Source organism: Hetaerina americana, unplaced genomic scaffold, assembly GCF_022747635.1.
Source record: "Hetaerina americana unplaced genomic scaffold, ioHetAmer1.1.p SCAF_5, whole genome shotgun sequence".
Taxonomy (NCBI): Eukaryota; Metazoa; Arthropoda; class Insecta; order Odonata; family Calopterygidae; genus Hetaerina; species Hetaerina americana.
The window spans coordinates 55,977,169-55,994,541 of record NW_027287095.1 but is presented as its reverse complement, the minus strand read 5'-3'; the positions used below and the strand labels follow the sequence as shown (position 1 = coordinate 55,994,541).

General features: G+C 36.1%; 1 protein-coding gene across 1 annotated transcript in view; it reads right to left on the bottom strand.

The window, feature by feature from the left end:
- Positions 1-1,736: 1,736 nt before the first annotated feature.
- Positions 1,737-17,373, bottom strand: part of LOC139694068 (muscle, skeletal receptor tyrosine protein kinase-like) — a 58,480-nt gene continuing 42,843 nt past the window's right edge. Inside the window, exons 3-10 of the mRNA XM_071592490.1 lie at positions 16,119-16,198; positions 13,736-13,918; positions 11,227-11,404; positions 9,822-10,067; positions 8,667-8,788; positions 6,061-6,234; positions 4,307-4,465; positions 1,737-3,354 (exon numbers count right to left, since the gene is read on the bottom strand). Of these exons, the coding sequence (XP_071448591.1) occupies positions 2,914-3,354; positions 4,307-4,465; positions 6,061-6,234; positions 8,667-8,788; positions 9,822-10,067; positions 11,227-11,404; positions 13,736-13,918; positions 16,119-16,198 (1,583 nt within the window). The 3' untranslated portion in view covers positions 1,737-2,913. The remainder of the gene's footprint in view (positions 3,355-4,306; positions 4,466-6,060; positions 6,235-8,666; positions 8,789-9,821; positions 10,068-11,226; positions 11,405-13,735; positions 13,919-16,118; positions 16,199-17,373) is intronic.

Below are 17,373 nucleotides of genomic sequence, written 5' to 3'. Positions count from 1 at the left end.
ACATTGGCCGCAGATTACCTTACCCAGCTGGAAACCCAAGAGAACTTTATCCATACCATTTGCTGGGAAACCACTGTATCTTTCATCAGTGGTGCTTTTGTTTACTATATGAGAGAGATGACTGAAACTCCAAGTTAATCTTCCTTGAAAATTGATTGACTACTTTCTTTAGCCATGTTGTAGCTGCACTATAAGAAAGAACATAAACTCTATTAACCTTCTGTAGCATTAAATAGGCCTCTGCTCCTGATTCTTTCAGGCCATAGCAATATTTAAATGCGGATTGTATGTTATATCCATTGTTTCCATAGGAAAACTGAACACAAGTCAATTTGCAACAGCTGCCACAATGCTGAATAAAAATCAATGGTACTTGTTTGACATATAAAGTATACATCAAGCTAGCAACATAGCAAAATTAAATTTTTTACATTCAATTATGAGAATAAAAACTTTCACTCTCTACTGCACATCCATTGCATGCAATGATTGATGTGATTAATGAGAAGCATTTTTCTTGAAGAAATCTTATTTTTGTTTCCTTAGGACAAATTAAAACCAAATGTAAGGTGGGAAAAAATGGTTTGCGGTTTAAAAAAATATAACCTTGTTCACTGCTTTAGCAAGATATATGTCCTGCATCAGGTCTATCGATCTCTATAGGTCTTTGGAATAGTATAAGGTGCTTAGCTAGTCCATAGACCTGTATTCTTTGTTAATACAAAAGTTTTTCAGGACCAGGGCACTAATCTGATGAATAATCCCTTTCTAATCATACACATAAAAATATTTTTCATGTAATGAACTTCATCAAACATGCTTGACTCCCATGTGGGTTACTTTTTACACATTGGTAAGGAAAAAATGCTGTATATTCCACATTTAATTCCATTTGTAACTGATTCATATGAGGAGACATTTGTAAGATGCCTACTCAGTTGATTTTATGTCCTTTATCAAGAATGGGATTAGGCATTACAAAGAGGTCTATTGTTTGCTCCCCCAATCAACAAGGAGTGACAAATATGTTTCCTTTAAAATCCAATGATTTCAGCAAATAGGCCATTAGAATGCTTTAACTCAATAAGGAAAAAGACATACATAACAGTAATACATGACAGGTAAGATAAATACATATTTTATTTTAAAACTTTGATATAAAATTTCATTTTAAATGCCCGCTTGAGTCAAAATTTCAACGTCCCAAATGTGTTAGGCATTTTATAATAATTATGTAATACAGTTCATGAAGAACATAAGATGATACTGCATTAGAAAAAAATGGTTAGTATTCATCCTTGCCTGACAATTTGATTCAAATCTAATTAAAATATTATTTTGAAATATTATCTAAGATATTAAAAGTTACATAGCAAATATTCATAGTTAACTGCCTGTAATTAGTCCAGAATATTTTAAATATTCTTCAATGCATCTTAATGTTTTGTACATGCTGGAATAAGTACTCTGAATGGGAGATACTGCAGCATCAACCTGTTAAGGCACTTGTGAGATCTTAAAAAATATACATTGTTTTATATAAACACACTCACATGTATGTATGTGTGTGTGTGTGTGTATAAATATATATGTATGTATGTATGTGTGTGTGTATCTATATATATATATATATATATATATATATATATATATATATATATATATATATATATATCTGTGTGTGTGTGTGTGTGAATGCATGTATGTATGTATGTGTATATGTATATATTATGGGTAATATTACTGTGTGTTTACACATTTGGCGAACACATATTCATTCACATGGATATAGATATAAGGAATAGGAACACACATAAAAGTGATCTTATATCTATATCCATACATATGTGGGTCGTGGTAGTCTGGGGGTAGAGCATTAGACTACTGACTGGAGGGCTGGTGTTCAATTCCCGGGCAAGCCTCTGTGGGCACTTGCAGCTCCACCCAAGCTATGTGATTTTCTGGGTACCAGATATTCCTGGGAAAACATAACCAGCACAAGGAAAGGCACTGGCCACTCTAGCCTGATGTGTGAATTTCACACACCATTGGGCTAAGTACTGGGTGAAATCTACCATCACCGGCAAAACCGACCTTGGAGTTGATTACTGTGGCAATGGTTTTATATATGTATACATAAACACACAATATTATTACCCATAACATTCTCCAATGCGTTACAAAAGTGAAATTGATAACAATTGGGCATGGAATCGTATTCTATGATTATGAAACTTCATATCAGGCCATCCTGTGCTCTAAAGAAAGACCCTTTGTGTAACAAAATACCTTTTTATAAATTTTGCTCACATGTACATATATCCAAAAGCATACAGTAAATTTCCTAATTGCCAATATATATTCATCTTTATCTATCTTTTAGTTATCTATCCGGAAATCGCCTTGTACAAAATATTAATTAGGCACTGCATACACCAATGAAGAGCCCCAGTTCACACTGGGTCCATATGGCCCATTGTATCTCATTACTGAAGTATAATTATAATGTATCTTGAGAATCATCTTTACATGCATTATACCTAGTGGAATCAATGAACGATTCATGAATCCTATAATCTAGCAGCATCGTTAGCAGTGAGGATTTCATTCTCATTTGTCACAATTCACATATAATACAAGATGGTTTTGATAAGAAACTCACCCATTATTTTTCACTTCCCGCAATTCACAAAAATAAGCCTGTCTAATGAATCCAAGTCTTGGAGTCTAAAATATTTCATTTTAAATGTTTGAAGGTCTGTTTCTTTGGCATTTCTGCATTCATTTTTTTCACTTGTCTCTCTATCACTTAAATGCTGACACATAGCAATTCTTTGTGGATACAAACTATATACACTTTGTACACAACTCTTAAACTGCAAAATTAAAAATCTATCTTGGTTGTATTATCCATCAGTCAGGAAGGGGTTGGAAATATTCAGGATAGAGAGGATGAGGAGGTGTAAGATAAGGAAATTTCGAGGGATTGTTGCCCTCTGTCTGTACACCCCCATTTGAACATGAGTTTTGTGGAAGGAGGTAGTTGTCAGGGTCAAGCAACTCAATCACTGTAGGGGGGAGCGATGGAGGGAGAGGGGCATCAGTAGATGAAAGCAATTTTGTGCTGGGTCTATTGCTGGAGGAGTTTGTAGAACGGTCATGGACAGATTGATCCTTTGCACTTTCACCATATGACATGACTTCCCAAGCTTCCAAGAGCTGGGAATGTAGCCCTGCAAAGCTGGGTCTGTCCTTTGGTTCAGTCTTCCAGCAATTTCTCATGAGGTTGCACACAAGTGGTGGACAGTCCTCAGGAGGTATGAGCATTATCCCCTGCAGAATCAGCTTTACGACCTACAGTGATAATAATATTAGCACCGCATGGAAGAACAAGGTAATTATTAGACATTGAATTATTGAGTGGGAATACATTTCACAAATTTTCCATTAAAAATCCAAATTTAATCATTCCACTACTTCTTAAGAAGACAGTTATTCACAAAATTTTGTTCAAGCCAAACAAGAGCAAACTGCTACATTGCCAAAGTTCGAATGAATGATAAAATGTGTGATTTTTAATAAGTTTGCCCAATGTGTATATTTCTTGAAGAAGTTAAAAATCATTATTGCACTATAAAAACATAATAGAGTTCATGAAGAGGCAAATAATACCATAATAACTTAATAAATTTTTTCAACTAAAATATAACAGCATGAAGAGTCCCTTACTTGAAACTCCAACTTTTCACACAATCTTCTAACGTAAACTAATGTCCACTACTGAATTTTATTCCATTAGGCATTTTATTTCCTTGGAAACAAATTTTCAAATCTGTCATTTAGTCACTGAGAATTTGGCACTGTTGATGCCTATGTAAAATGCCAAACTTTTATTGTCTAGATGCATTTAACCAGTTTTAGCTACACTACCCACGGATAATAGGATATTAATTAAATTGAAATTTTCAAGTTAATAAACTTCCTTTCTCTGATCTCATATGAAATTATCAAGTTACATTTGTGGGTTTATAACATATCAGGTTTTAAATCCTGGTCTCATTTAAACTATAATTTCTATATGATTGAAAAATAAATCAATTTAATCTCTTTCCTTATGGTGAGGATATTATTAGATTCATATAAAAAAATGTGTCATGCATCTTGAAATATTGACTAGGTTATTAGAATATATTAATGCATCCTTTTAAAAAATATCAAATTTTTTAATGCCACTAGGTAATCACCAAAAGGTCAAATGCATTCTAGACCCATCAATGGTTAATTTTATTGAATCATTTCAACTCACCTCTTCATTAGAGTGGCCATAATAGGGTTGTTTCCCGAGTGAGTAGATTTCCCAGAGTACAACACCATATGACCATGTATCTGACTCAAGTGTGAAGCGACCAAACATCACACTTTCAGGAGACATCCACCTAACAGGCAACATTCTGGATCCTCCAATCTAAAAAATTATTTGAAAACAATTGAAATAGATGAAGAGGTCGTTTGTTTACCCACTTGCAATGAGCATTCATTTTTTTAAACAATTTGATAATTGTGACCATAAACATTAAATATACAAGATGTGTCCCCATGTTGAAGCTGAGGGGAGTACAGTTAATGTTAAATAGAATTAATCTTCAGAGTTACCAATGACATCATGGGCAGCCTACCTACACATGAAAACTACATGATGAAATCAAAGCACTTTACTTATGTACTCCTAAGAGAGAATCATGACTCACAAGTTATGGCAACATCAGCAACAAATGAATTGTACCGGAATTGAGGCTCTATAATATCTTATTCAGTGCCTAAAGAATTTTTAGGGGAGCAAAAAGAATTCTGGGTTCTAAATTGGTAATAATGCTTTAAGGGAGGCTACAGAACTTTCATTATTGAATACTGCTTTTTCCTGGAGTTCCAGACCTACATTTTTTATCCATAATTTTTGTAACTTAAATAAAAAGAAAATTATGAAACATATTTTAAAAATAAAACTCACAGCTCAATAATATATACTACACAAACTTAGTAAGTGAAGTCTAAGGAATATGCCTTTAAATTCATAAGGTCAATTATTTCAAATTTCGACTTGGCAAGTAAATGCAAAAAGTCTCTTTCTATTAAGCCACGCAGCTGTATAGCTGATGAATAAAACAATTTGCATTCCTCTTACACCAGCCAATGACACATGCTTATGCATCACAGAAAGTAAACAATTTAGTGGTCATTGAAAATTCATATTAGGCAATTGGGCTCCAACATAATGTCCCTCATACCTCCTACCCAAATGAAAAATGGAAGGTTCCATTCCATTCCAGAGGGAATTTGGAAGCAGAACATCTATTAACTGTTAACATATTTCTCCCAAATAATAAGTACTAAGTCCCAAGAAACTGCGGAAGATTCTGCGACAGTAACATTTCATTAGTTCCCCACCACATATAATGCATTTTTCAAAGGATACTCATGAAAATTTAGTTTTCTCCTACTCCTTTTGAAATATGAATATTCTACACATTTCCACGGTGATAAAGTCTGGAACAGATGGGAAAGTATCTTCAAGTTATGGCTTTCAAAGAACTAAATTCAAGATCCATTTCACTTATCTAATTCGAAATTATAATTAAAGATTAAATCTATGGCCATTCACTCCAAACTAATTCTTTAGAAGTATAAAAATTTTCCGCACACTCTCATTAACCTTCCATTAAAATACTGAAAGTCATCATTTTAAGGAGGCCTCAACTTATATGCAATTTCTTCTAGATTTGCTAACTAGCCAAGGAGGTTTAATTGCACTCGATTGATACTGAAACTAGCAAATATTTTGCACAATGCGTAACAATTAAGTATTATATTCCATAATCCATGTTGAAATATGAGCGTATTTCAGTAATCACCAATGAAAGAATTTTATCAATTTCCTCCCTATATAGTATGAACTAGTGGTTAAGGCTGAGAAATATGTTTTTAATCCATAACAGATTGTAAGACACACCTATACATATTATATAAATCTCACATGCTATTAAAACAAGGTGAAACTCTTACCTTGTAATAGTCACAGGTGTACACATCTCTGCTCATTCCAAAATCTGCTATTTTCACAGTGAAGTCTGCACCAACAAGACAGTTCCTGCAGGCCAGATCCCGGTGCACAAAACGCTGTGCTGACAGATAACTCATTCCACAAGCTATCTGTATGCATACAGACAATAGGGACACCTATGGAAAGCATAAATAGTAATGATCAAGTCATTATATTCATTCAACCATTTGTAGTGGTTTGTGTATTAATCTAAAGTACTGGGTTCAAATCCTAGGAGATGTATTTCCATAATCCCACCTAAAATCCAAGCAGCATATACTTAGGATACCAGAATTCCATTGGAAACCTGTGGTGGCACAGGAAATGGTATACCTACCCTGAATGTGAGAATTTCATGAACAAAAAGCCGGTTTTTAGTCAAACCTCATCAATTAAAATCAACCTTTAAATTGATTATTGAAGTAGAGATTCAACCATACCACATATGGGGAAATAGTTATTGTAATGGTAATCAAGTAACACCAGCATATGTTATTTGATATTAGTCATCATTTCATTTGGTTTAAAATCAATATTACTCTAAAATAAATCGCAGATGTCAAGGGATAACATTTTTCTTCCTGTGGTAATAAACACTTTGGATGTGATCTTAGGTAGACAAGCACTCCATTATCAGAGGAAATTACTGTAGAAGCACATTTGAGTCAAAATGTTGATTCAGAGGTGAATTCCAAAACTCAGGAAGAGAGGAGGGGTGGACTTGAGAGCGATCTCTTAACAATAATAATAATAATAATTTTTATTTGTCCAGAGACTGCATCATACAAAAAATTGTACACATAGTATAGGACACGTCCATATATACAATAATACACAATGAAATACATATACCTATTCTAAGTTTCATGTTCCATGAAATTCCTAATAGAATAGAACAAATTCCTTTGAAGAAAAGCTCTCAATTTCCTTTTAAATAGACAAATGTTTGTGCTGGATTTCAGGTCCTCATTTAGCTTATTAAACATACGGAGACCCATAGATTTAGGGCCTGGTGCGGTGGTTCTAGTTCTTACGTAAGTTCGGTGCAGATCATTTTTAGACCTGGTCCCATAGTGGTGAATACCACAATTTGTGTCATACATTGAAAGGTTTACAAAGGTGTACACCATTAATACATAGATATAAATACATGGCAAAGGTAGAATGTTCAATTTATGGAATAATGGACGACAAGGAGCATTATGCTCTGCTTTGACAATTAGCCGTACGGCTCGCTTTTGAATTTTAAATATTGTGTCTGCAAGCGGAGAAGAACCCCAGAAAAGGATACTATATACTATACAGGAGTAGATATTTGCATAATATATTGACATGAGGACATCCATTGTTATGGTAAACCTGATGCTTCTAATAAGCGATTCTAATAAACAATTCGGTAATTCAATTAAACTTATTTTTCACTCTATACCTAGGGATGATACTAGCAAAATTAGGACAATTTTATGACACAAGTTGAAATTTCAGGGCAATTCAACTTCCCCTAAAATTCTAATGGGATTTGGAATGTTTTGCCTAAGTGAAGGGATAAGTGAGGAGGATGAATGAGCAAGTATACACAGGCTTGATGTGGAAGGAGGCCAGACTTTAGCAGACAGTAAATTTTAGGCTCTGGGATGCCTTAAATGAGTATGGATATACAGTAGATAATTTTTATTTGGTAGTCCACTGTTTTAGGGAGGTTTTGGATGAACACTTCATATGGTTTAATATGGTTTAATATGGCTACATTTCTAAGCTTCACCTAACAAGACACATCCTGAACCCCCTACACTATAATAAACTCTCCTCCAATACGGCATATATTCTATCTGCATTAAATCCACCCAATATGTCTACATCAATATGTTTTCCTCCCCCTACCTCTCCTGCCTAAAATTATTAACCTCTATTACAGTTTTCAAAATTCTATTACCAATTAAAATCCACTGCACCTACTTTATCTACCTTCCCAAAACCCTCTCTCCTACACTAAAATGCCAAATAATTATTACTTTGCTTTCTTTCCCTTCCTTCTCCACACGGGCATTTTAAAAGCTGCTGATCTACACTGATAACTTAATGACCAAATTTCCACGCAATGTAAAACCATGCTCCATATCTAATTTTCAATAATTTTTCCAAACATATTTACTTTTCAATCCTGTCATCAACAAACTCCTCCTACTGAAAGCTTCCTTGCCTAACACAATCCTTCTTCTCATGTCCCTACTTCACTGACCATGTTTTTAGCACTTGGTAGATACGTGAAATACATGCATTCTACCTGTTCTAGTTTATTACCTCCGATTTCAGTATTTAGCAAAGCCTTCCCATTTATTGCAAACCAATTTAAATTTGCTTTTTTACATTGATTCTCATCCCATACTAATCAATTTTTTGAATTCCTCAATGTCTTCATTCCTATTTCCAGCTCTTGGACATTGAATTGGAGAATGGATATTTCAGTTTTATCAAATTATGCCTCATCAGGCATGATACTATAGTTTTGCAGCATCAGGTGTGGTGAGTTTTTATTCAATTAAAAATTCCCAAAATACTTTGGGCATACCTTAGTAAGAGGTGGCAACCCAGGCACTGGTTTCCAGAGTTCACGACTGTTGCTTCTTAAAACTTCTGCTAAATCCCCAAATGGCATGAATTCAAATACCATCCAAGGACTGTGACCATTTTCTGAGCAAGAAAGAAGAACCAATTATAACAATCAATTTCAAAATTATTTTAAATTACAGAAATATAGCCTTAAGAACAGAAAAATCTAAATTTAAAGAAATGCACTTAGCGGATGAAATGCACATTAGCGGATGACTCCATTAAAAGTTCCTGTTGCGGCATCTCACGCAGTTTCTTTTGAATTTGTTAAATTTAAAGAGATTTTCTTACCAAAGAAATGTCTTACCATTCCTCATGTCACTCATAATTCATTAAAAATAATCATTGATTTTGAAAGGCATTAGGTCATAAAAAATGACCATAGAGTTTCTATATTTTATGCCCCACTTTCAAACTTATAAGTAATCATATTTCAAAATAAGAATGAAACGGTTTATCTACGTTTCCCATAGATACAAAGATGTATGGAAATGTTTGATAAGTAATGAATGACCATATTATCTTATGCAGAGCTGACTCAAGTTGATTGAAAAGAGTGCATTGTAACTTTTTAAGGAAGTTTCAGGACTAAAAAATAAGAAAATACAACATACACAAAGGAAATATTGAATAAAGATTTATGTTTAAAAAGAGCACCCTTCACATTACTAGTTTGAACCAGCACTTTCTCACACAATATTACTTTCATATATTGTTTTGAAGTCACACAATTCATTTTGAAACTGTTCACTAAGGACAGAAATAAATAAAAGGGATGATGCCAAATATAATAGAATTATTCTGTAGTGGCAAGCTTTATGGCCACATTTGTGAGGTTACTACAGTGGTGATATGCCACAATGTTATAACTAAAAAGTGGGCAAAAAGCAGGAATAATTCACAGACATAACTATGCATTCACATCAAATGCAGTCCCACTTACACCCAAGCAGTAAATGACCAGTGTTTGTTTACAGGAGAGCTAATACCTTAGCAGGGATAAGGTTTGTAATAGCTGCGGAGTTTTCCTATATTTTTTGCCCAATATTCATTAACCTTGCCACATATCATCATCCTTATAATGGATATTTAAAAATTAAAGAAATTAGCACACCTTGAAGAACTACCCCAATCAAAGAAAGGATATTTTCATGCTGAAAGGCACTCATTATCTCGACTTCCCTCAGAAAGTCCTCCTCAGCTTCCCTTGAGGCTGATTCCTTCAATACTTTGATGGCAACAATCATAGAGCCACCAGTGCAGTTTGGTTGACTTCTCTGAGAGGCCACTTGTGAGCAGTTGTGAGCTGGACATTGAGACCCTGCCAAGGGTTTGTGATGACAGATATTCTTCAACTCTCCTGAAAATTTAAATGAAAGTTAGTGCTAAATTCATGCAAAATAAATGAAATTCTACTCTTAAGTAGTCATAATTTCCATCATGATTTGCGGTTATGTTCATGTAGAAAACCAACTAGGTTTTGATGGGTGAAATTTAGTATTTAATAAATTTGATGACTGGTTTACATGTATATGGTATTTTGGGGGTTCTACCAACACCGACAAAACTGACCTTAGGGTTGATTACATATATTAATATATAAACATATATACACATATATTATTATTATTAGGTAATCTACCGGTTAAGGTAGGTTTTTGGATGGACGTGATTACTAATTAAATAATTTGTGGCCCCTAGCAAAACACAACATCCTACTCTACATCAGGTCCCTCTTCAGCTCTGAGTACTTTCTTCCTCCCTTCATCCCGTCCAACATCCCTATCCTGTTCCTTCCCTTTCCTCGTTTGCCTAACATTCTCCCCTCAATTACAGTCTTCAACAACCCGCTGCCGGTCAATACCCCCTTCGTCCACTTTTCCTGCCTCCATAGGATTGCTCCCCACAAACCCCTCTCTTTGCCCACCATACCAAGTACTTCCTCGTTTGTTTTCTTCTCTGTCCATTTCACCTTCTCCATTCTTCTCCACACCCACTTTTCAAAAGCCTCCAATCTACGTCTATCCTCCTGCTTCAATGACCACGTTTCCACGCCGTACATAGCTACGCTCCATATCAAAGTTTTTACGAGTCTTTTCTTAACATCCTTACTCAACGTCCCCGTCATCAACTCCCTCCTCCTTGTGAAAGCCTATTTGCCTAGCGCAACTCTTCTCCTAACATCCCTACTACTTTGACCATTTTGGTCCAAAACACTTCCAAGATACTTTATTTAAACGGAGATGTGAGATAGAACTAGCAAACAAACACATAGTGAAACACATACAAATGAAACTCACACATATTCTGAATTTTTGGTGGTCAAACCACCTTCCTCTGGGGAAAGAAGGAACTTGGTTCTAAGCTTAGACCTGAAAAAGGCCTCAGAGAGGGCCGAAAGCTTAAACTTTCTGAAATTTGAGTGTCCTTTTACCTGTTCTCTACTTATATTGTCGTGTATTTTTGCACTATCCAAATGTTTATTTATTTTTAAAGTAATTATGATTGATGTGACTTACCACGATAAACTTTTCCAAAACATCCTTCCCCTATCTCCTGAAGGAATGCAAGGGAATCCTTCGGGATGAGTGGAACTGGTGTGTCAGAGGCCTGAGGCAGTGAAGAGGTGTACTGTGGATTTGAAGCATACCGATCAGGCAAAAGCACTCCTTTGCTAAGGCTCACAGGAGTAGATTGCTGAGAGAAATGAAAAAAAAATTGAGGCAAAAATAAATATATCTGATTTCACAGTTTTACTATGTTTAGTCTATTAACACTTCTCAAACTTCACTATCCGCCACAGCAGGTAAAAATGGTAAAAATCTTCTCATAAAAGAAGTAGAAAGTGCAATTTGATTTTTATTTTATTTTCTATTTATGTTCTTATCTATGGTCATACAGAAATGGAAATAACTTCGTAGATATAATGTATAATAATATCTCATAGTTGGGATGAAAAGTGCACTAAGAATACATTTTATGTACTGAGAATATACTAATCAGCAATCTACAATTGAAAAACCTTATGCACTTATGAAATCTTTGGTCATTTCAAACAAATACTTTTGGTTTAGGCATCTGGCAAAAAAGAAATTTGTCAAAACAATTGGAGTTTTAAAGAAAAAGTTTTAAGTCATACGACTTAAAACTTTTTCTTAAAAGTAAATCCATAAACACGAACTGTTTAATCTATTGCAGTTTCAAAGAAGTAACTACAAGTAAAATAAATTCCTAAAACACAAGCTGTAATGAAATTTAAAAAAAATTAAAAATGTAAATACCATGAAACGGATTTACTACTCATACTTGAAACTTTAATTCACTGTAAGTACATATATGAAATTGACCTGCAATTTGAAGCAAGCTTAGCTGAACTATGTAAAACCGTAGCCATCATAATTTAAGCAAATCAAATAATCATCTTTCTGGAAATAAGAAATACCCATGAACTCCATCCATGAATTGGAAATTGATAATTTATTCAAATAATGTGATGGGTACACATAAGCCACGGTCAAAATTTTCAATTTGGCTACAGATTATGAATCATCGATTTTTGACAGATATGTCTACTGTTTCAATTAAGCTCATATTCAGTGAAAGCTCCGCCATGTGTCTTCGATCACTCATCTTTTTTAATAGGAAAACATGACCATTGCCCATCAATTTGCCCCTGTCCGCATGAGCGATCGTTATCATCCGCGGAATCATAAACATCGGGGTGTTCCGCGGAAAAGTTCCCGCATGGGGAAAGAACGTTCATTTGCAAATTCAGTGACCGGTAACTTGTGTTACTTCTACGAGCATTAGTTCTGAGTTCGTCAGAAGGTAAGGGTAAACGGGGAGGGGGGAGATGGCCAACGGCGGGCTTTCAGTATAGTAGACCCCCAAAGAAGGAAAAACCTGGCACGGCAAAAGTTTGTTTAATGAAATTTTTCAGGAGTAGGTGGACAAGATTAGGCAAGGCTTTGAGGAAAACGACATATTGAAAAGAATAGGGATATGATCAGAAGTGAAGACACTATTTGAGATCTGCACATTTATATGTCACGAATATGTTGAAACGAAAACTTGTGCCTTCAAATTTTTCTGGGTGTGGAGAGAAACACCTATCTTTAATACCACTGCTATTCCACATACTTTTTCCGTAATTGGAAAGAAAAAGACATTCGTCTGAGACGGCTGATGGCTAGAGAGATCAAAGTTATGAATTTTTACGTGAAAAACTGGCCATCACATCATCAGTGAACCGATCTGCCACGTCAATGCTCATGTATGCTAGCACTGGAAATATTATTCCCATAATTCGAATATTTGAAAAAAAAACTGATATTGGGACGACATGCAAACGATGAGGATTAAGAGCTGTGAAATTGAAAGCAGATCTCGAAATATACCCTAATTTACCTTGCTTACAGTACAGGCGACGTTTTGACTGGGCGGGTAATATACAGGTATATCTGAAGATCAAAAGAAAGTAAGGTTAAGTACATGGTTAAGCTGCTCAACGGGAGGTCCTGTGAACATATTTGGGAGATGAGTCAGGACTTGCCCAGCTGTCGTCTTTTGTCTTGTGGGTGCCAGGACTTTCCATAAAACCACAGACGGCAGAGGAAAAGAACAGGACCACAATACCCCAAATGCGTGGATTTCACCATCAGCAGATTTTAGTAACAGACGAGCTCAGCGCCTAACCCATCGAATGGTCCTCAAGGTTCATTACTCGTAGTTTGACTCTCTCTACTGGAGATCCCAAAATTTCTAAGGTTATAAAAAACCCTAGACCATGTTTAGAACGCGTGGAGTCAAACAGAAAGCTCAGCAGTTAAAGGTACATATCGTTCCACAATTCAATGTTTTTAGGTTCATGAGGTTCCTTTTCGCCTATGAACAGAGAGCGGCATAACGAAAAAATGGTATTGTTTATAATAAACAACCAAAATTCTACAAATTCTCCAGCAACGTGAAGACCAGTTCTGGATGACATCCAAGTCCTTAGTGAAAATATGCAAGGGCGGGGTTACGTACTTGGATGGTCATCCCGTCGCTCTGGAGTGTTCCTCCGGTCACCGCGGAGGCAGGTCCCTTCCTCTGCTCCCGCCGCCTCCGGTGGGTCCTCCACCACAGGATGGCTAGAGAGGTAAGCAGGAGGGCAGTCAGCGCCGCAGCGGCTCCACCCCAAACGGCGGCGTTCGAGCTGTCCTTGTCCACCTGCACGAGGGAATGCGTTCTGAAGGCAAGGTGCCACGGAAGTATCGCACGAGTGAGCCAACCGGTGAATTACTTAGGGCACGGATCACTTTCATCCGTAGGCCTAGGCAGACCACCTCGAGCCCCGAGTCAAGGGTGCGCAGTTGCGTCGCGCAATCAACGAGGGAAGTTTACGGGGCAAAAAATCAGTCCTTGCACCGAGGGTCACGCGTCATCGTGAATGGTTTGGGCCAAGAAAATAAGAAATACCAATTCCCGATTTTCTCAATTGACCAGAAGATAAAGTCGGGTCTCAACAATTGCGACAATGTGGAATGATGTCAGGGGAAGAAAGAAAGAGCAAATATAAAAAGGTATTAAGAGTGAGGAGGAGGTGAGAAATGGTGAATTAAAAAGCAATTTTATGGGGCAAAATGTGTCCATTAGGCAGATAGTTATTATAAAAATTGGGGGATTACTTCGTAATTTCCTTTGAAACTTTCATTAAATTTGATTTAAAAATTTTAATTAAAAGTGGATTGCACTGACAGATTATTGTACGGTCTCCTTTGTAAATGGTAATGACTGTCAGTCAAAAGAAAAAATCTAATAAACATAATATAATATTTATTACATAAAAATATAACTCAATGAAAACTTCCTAATTCCCTTTATTACAGCCATTGGCGATAAGATAGTAAGCCGAAGCCCGTCTCTTTAACATGAGAAAAGGGTAGCAAGTAAAAATTACAACAGGTTTGTCCTAAGTAAGATATGAGAACTCTCGGCCACTCGCGTTTGAACGACGCAACCTTTAGTTTGGATTCTCAGGATAAATAATGCAATCAACATTGGGCAGCATGGCAGCCTAATGGGGACAGAGTTAATTTACTAAGTAAAGGACCCCGGGTTCACTAACACTTGATTCCTATACTTGAATTCTTCTAGCTAAACTCAAACTGCTCGTAAGACTTTCTGAATGCCAGAACAAACTGGGAAACAACATGCCCAGGGTCTCCCTAACATGAGTGATGAAAGCATGAGGTGAAATCTACCCTTGACTTTCAAATCAACAGTCTCGTTGATTTTGGTGTTTTCCGGCAACGAACTAGTTCCACCCTATGAAAGATGGTTAGGAGGCGGGGAAAATTAGCATTATAATCACGATACAATGCTTTTTGCGCTAGAAAACACCAAGTTTAATGCAGACATTTTTTTTAATTTCACTAATTATGTAACATACAAAAGTAAGGAAAGTTAGATGAAAAATATGCAATCACCGTGAGCTTCAAAAACTATGGACTATTTATTAGATTAACAGTTAAAGTAAAAATTCAACAAAAGATGATAAACTCTGTTTTCTAGGTTGGCGTTAGTGAGGCAGCTTGGTTCAATGCTGCTGATAGCAGGCAGGTTGGCCCACTTACCGTACCAAGCAGTGATGTTACGATGGTAATCGTACACACGGTCAAATCGAGTCCAATCGACAAGGGACAACACGCTAAAGGAAACGCTTGATATCGTTTACGTGAAGAGGGACGTCTAGGTTCTTGGAGCACTAGTAAGAGATAGCACAATTAACGGTCCGCGTGCGCTGGCCTAACTCTACGACGGGCATGTATATATATATATATATATATATATATATATATATATATATATATATATATATATATATATATACATGTATGTGTATATATATATATATACACATACATGTATATATATACACACACACATATGTGCGCGTGTATATATATGCACACACATGGGTGGTCTGAAGAATTTCCGACCTAACAAAGATACAAGACATTTTTTCTAAAATTTTTGGGGTAGGAAACTTTTCAGACCACCCTCGTGTGTATATATTTTTGTATACATATGTGTATATATATATATATATATATATATATATATAATATATATATATATATTCGAATTGGAACGCTCTTCGGCGACGCACAGATATATGTAAACACGAATGTAGTAGATTTTTAAACCATAGAGACACAAAGAAAGGACACTCACAATATGTTGTTTTGACGTTTCGACGGCTCGGCCGTCGTCTTCAGTATAATCCAGCCTTCACTACTAAAAACTCAAAGAATTCTTCACCATTCATGGGACCGTATTTGCCGACAGTAAATGATAAGTTGGCATTTCATTAGTCAAATGAATGCAGTAATGCTCAATAAAGGCCAGGTTAAGTTTCCAAACTTACCTTGTGAGCTGGAGCTGTGGCCACGCTCCCCAGCACGAAGGTGGGCGGAATGGCAGGCGGTGGGCTCTTAATAGGCGGAACTGTAATGAATGACAACAAAAATTAACAAGGAAACCCAACAGTAAACAGTCATGTCTAAAGTTGCTACCAGTAATAAATCGGAAATTGTAAACAATTAAAGCAAGCGAAGATTAGGAGACTAAAATTAATACGTCACATGCCTTTCGGACCCTCCGCCATTCAACTCAAGATACAATAGTTTTAGCTTCACCTATCATCGCGTTACACCTGAACACGAGCTTCCACTTTCAAATGAGTATTCACACTAAAACCAGTAGTGCCAAGTTGCGAAAGAAAATAGTTTGAATATTGGTCCTTCCACGCCCTTAGGTACGAAAGTTTTTACATTTATAAGGGATAGTGCGAAATCATCGTCTTGAATTAGTACCATTTCGTAAGAAGCCATGTTTTCTGCAAAATTTTCTTCCTTCCATTATAAAATGTCACAATACGGTGTACTCTTTCCATCCACCCTTAGGTCTGTGACGTCTCATACTGACCGCTTCTTACGGATAGAGGCAAAAAATTAATACATCAGCATCGAAAATCAGTTAGAAACTTTGAGTGTGAATAAAACATTCTTATAACTTCCGCAGATTTTAAAGCAGTAACGAAGGATACACATAGAAGGCCACACTGAAAGCATTTAGGGCTATAAAAGAATGCGTGCTGAAATAATTGGGAAAAGAGGAATGCCAGGGCCGCGAGAAGCAAAGCAAAATGCTACGGTATATCGCGGAGGAAATATTTTCCAGCAAGACGGTTTGGAGGGAAAGGTTACTAAGGAGGAAGAGGAATATGTATAAAAAGAACTCTAATAGTAGAAAAGCACAGGAGAGGGGAAATGACTCCGAAGAAATGATTTCGAGACAGATATAATTGGGCAATGCCGATCGCTAAAAAATGTTGATCTCTATCGATTAAAAAAACCTATTATAATGATCATAAAGACACAGGCATCAATTAAATGGGCTTTGACTTCCCGGCAGCTTTCTATTTTTTCCAAACGTCCCCCAAAAAGATGAAGAGACTTGAGAGGCAAAACAAAGGCTTGGGTATTATTGAAGTCACTTCGTCGTAAAATGCACGCTTTTATTATGAAAATTAAAAACAAAGTAATAGTTATGCATCACGATTGTTTAGTTCAACTAAAAAAATATCTTAGAGAATGAAAATGGCAGAGCACTTAAAGGAT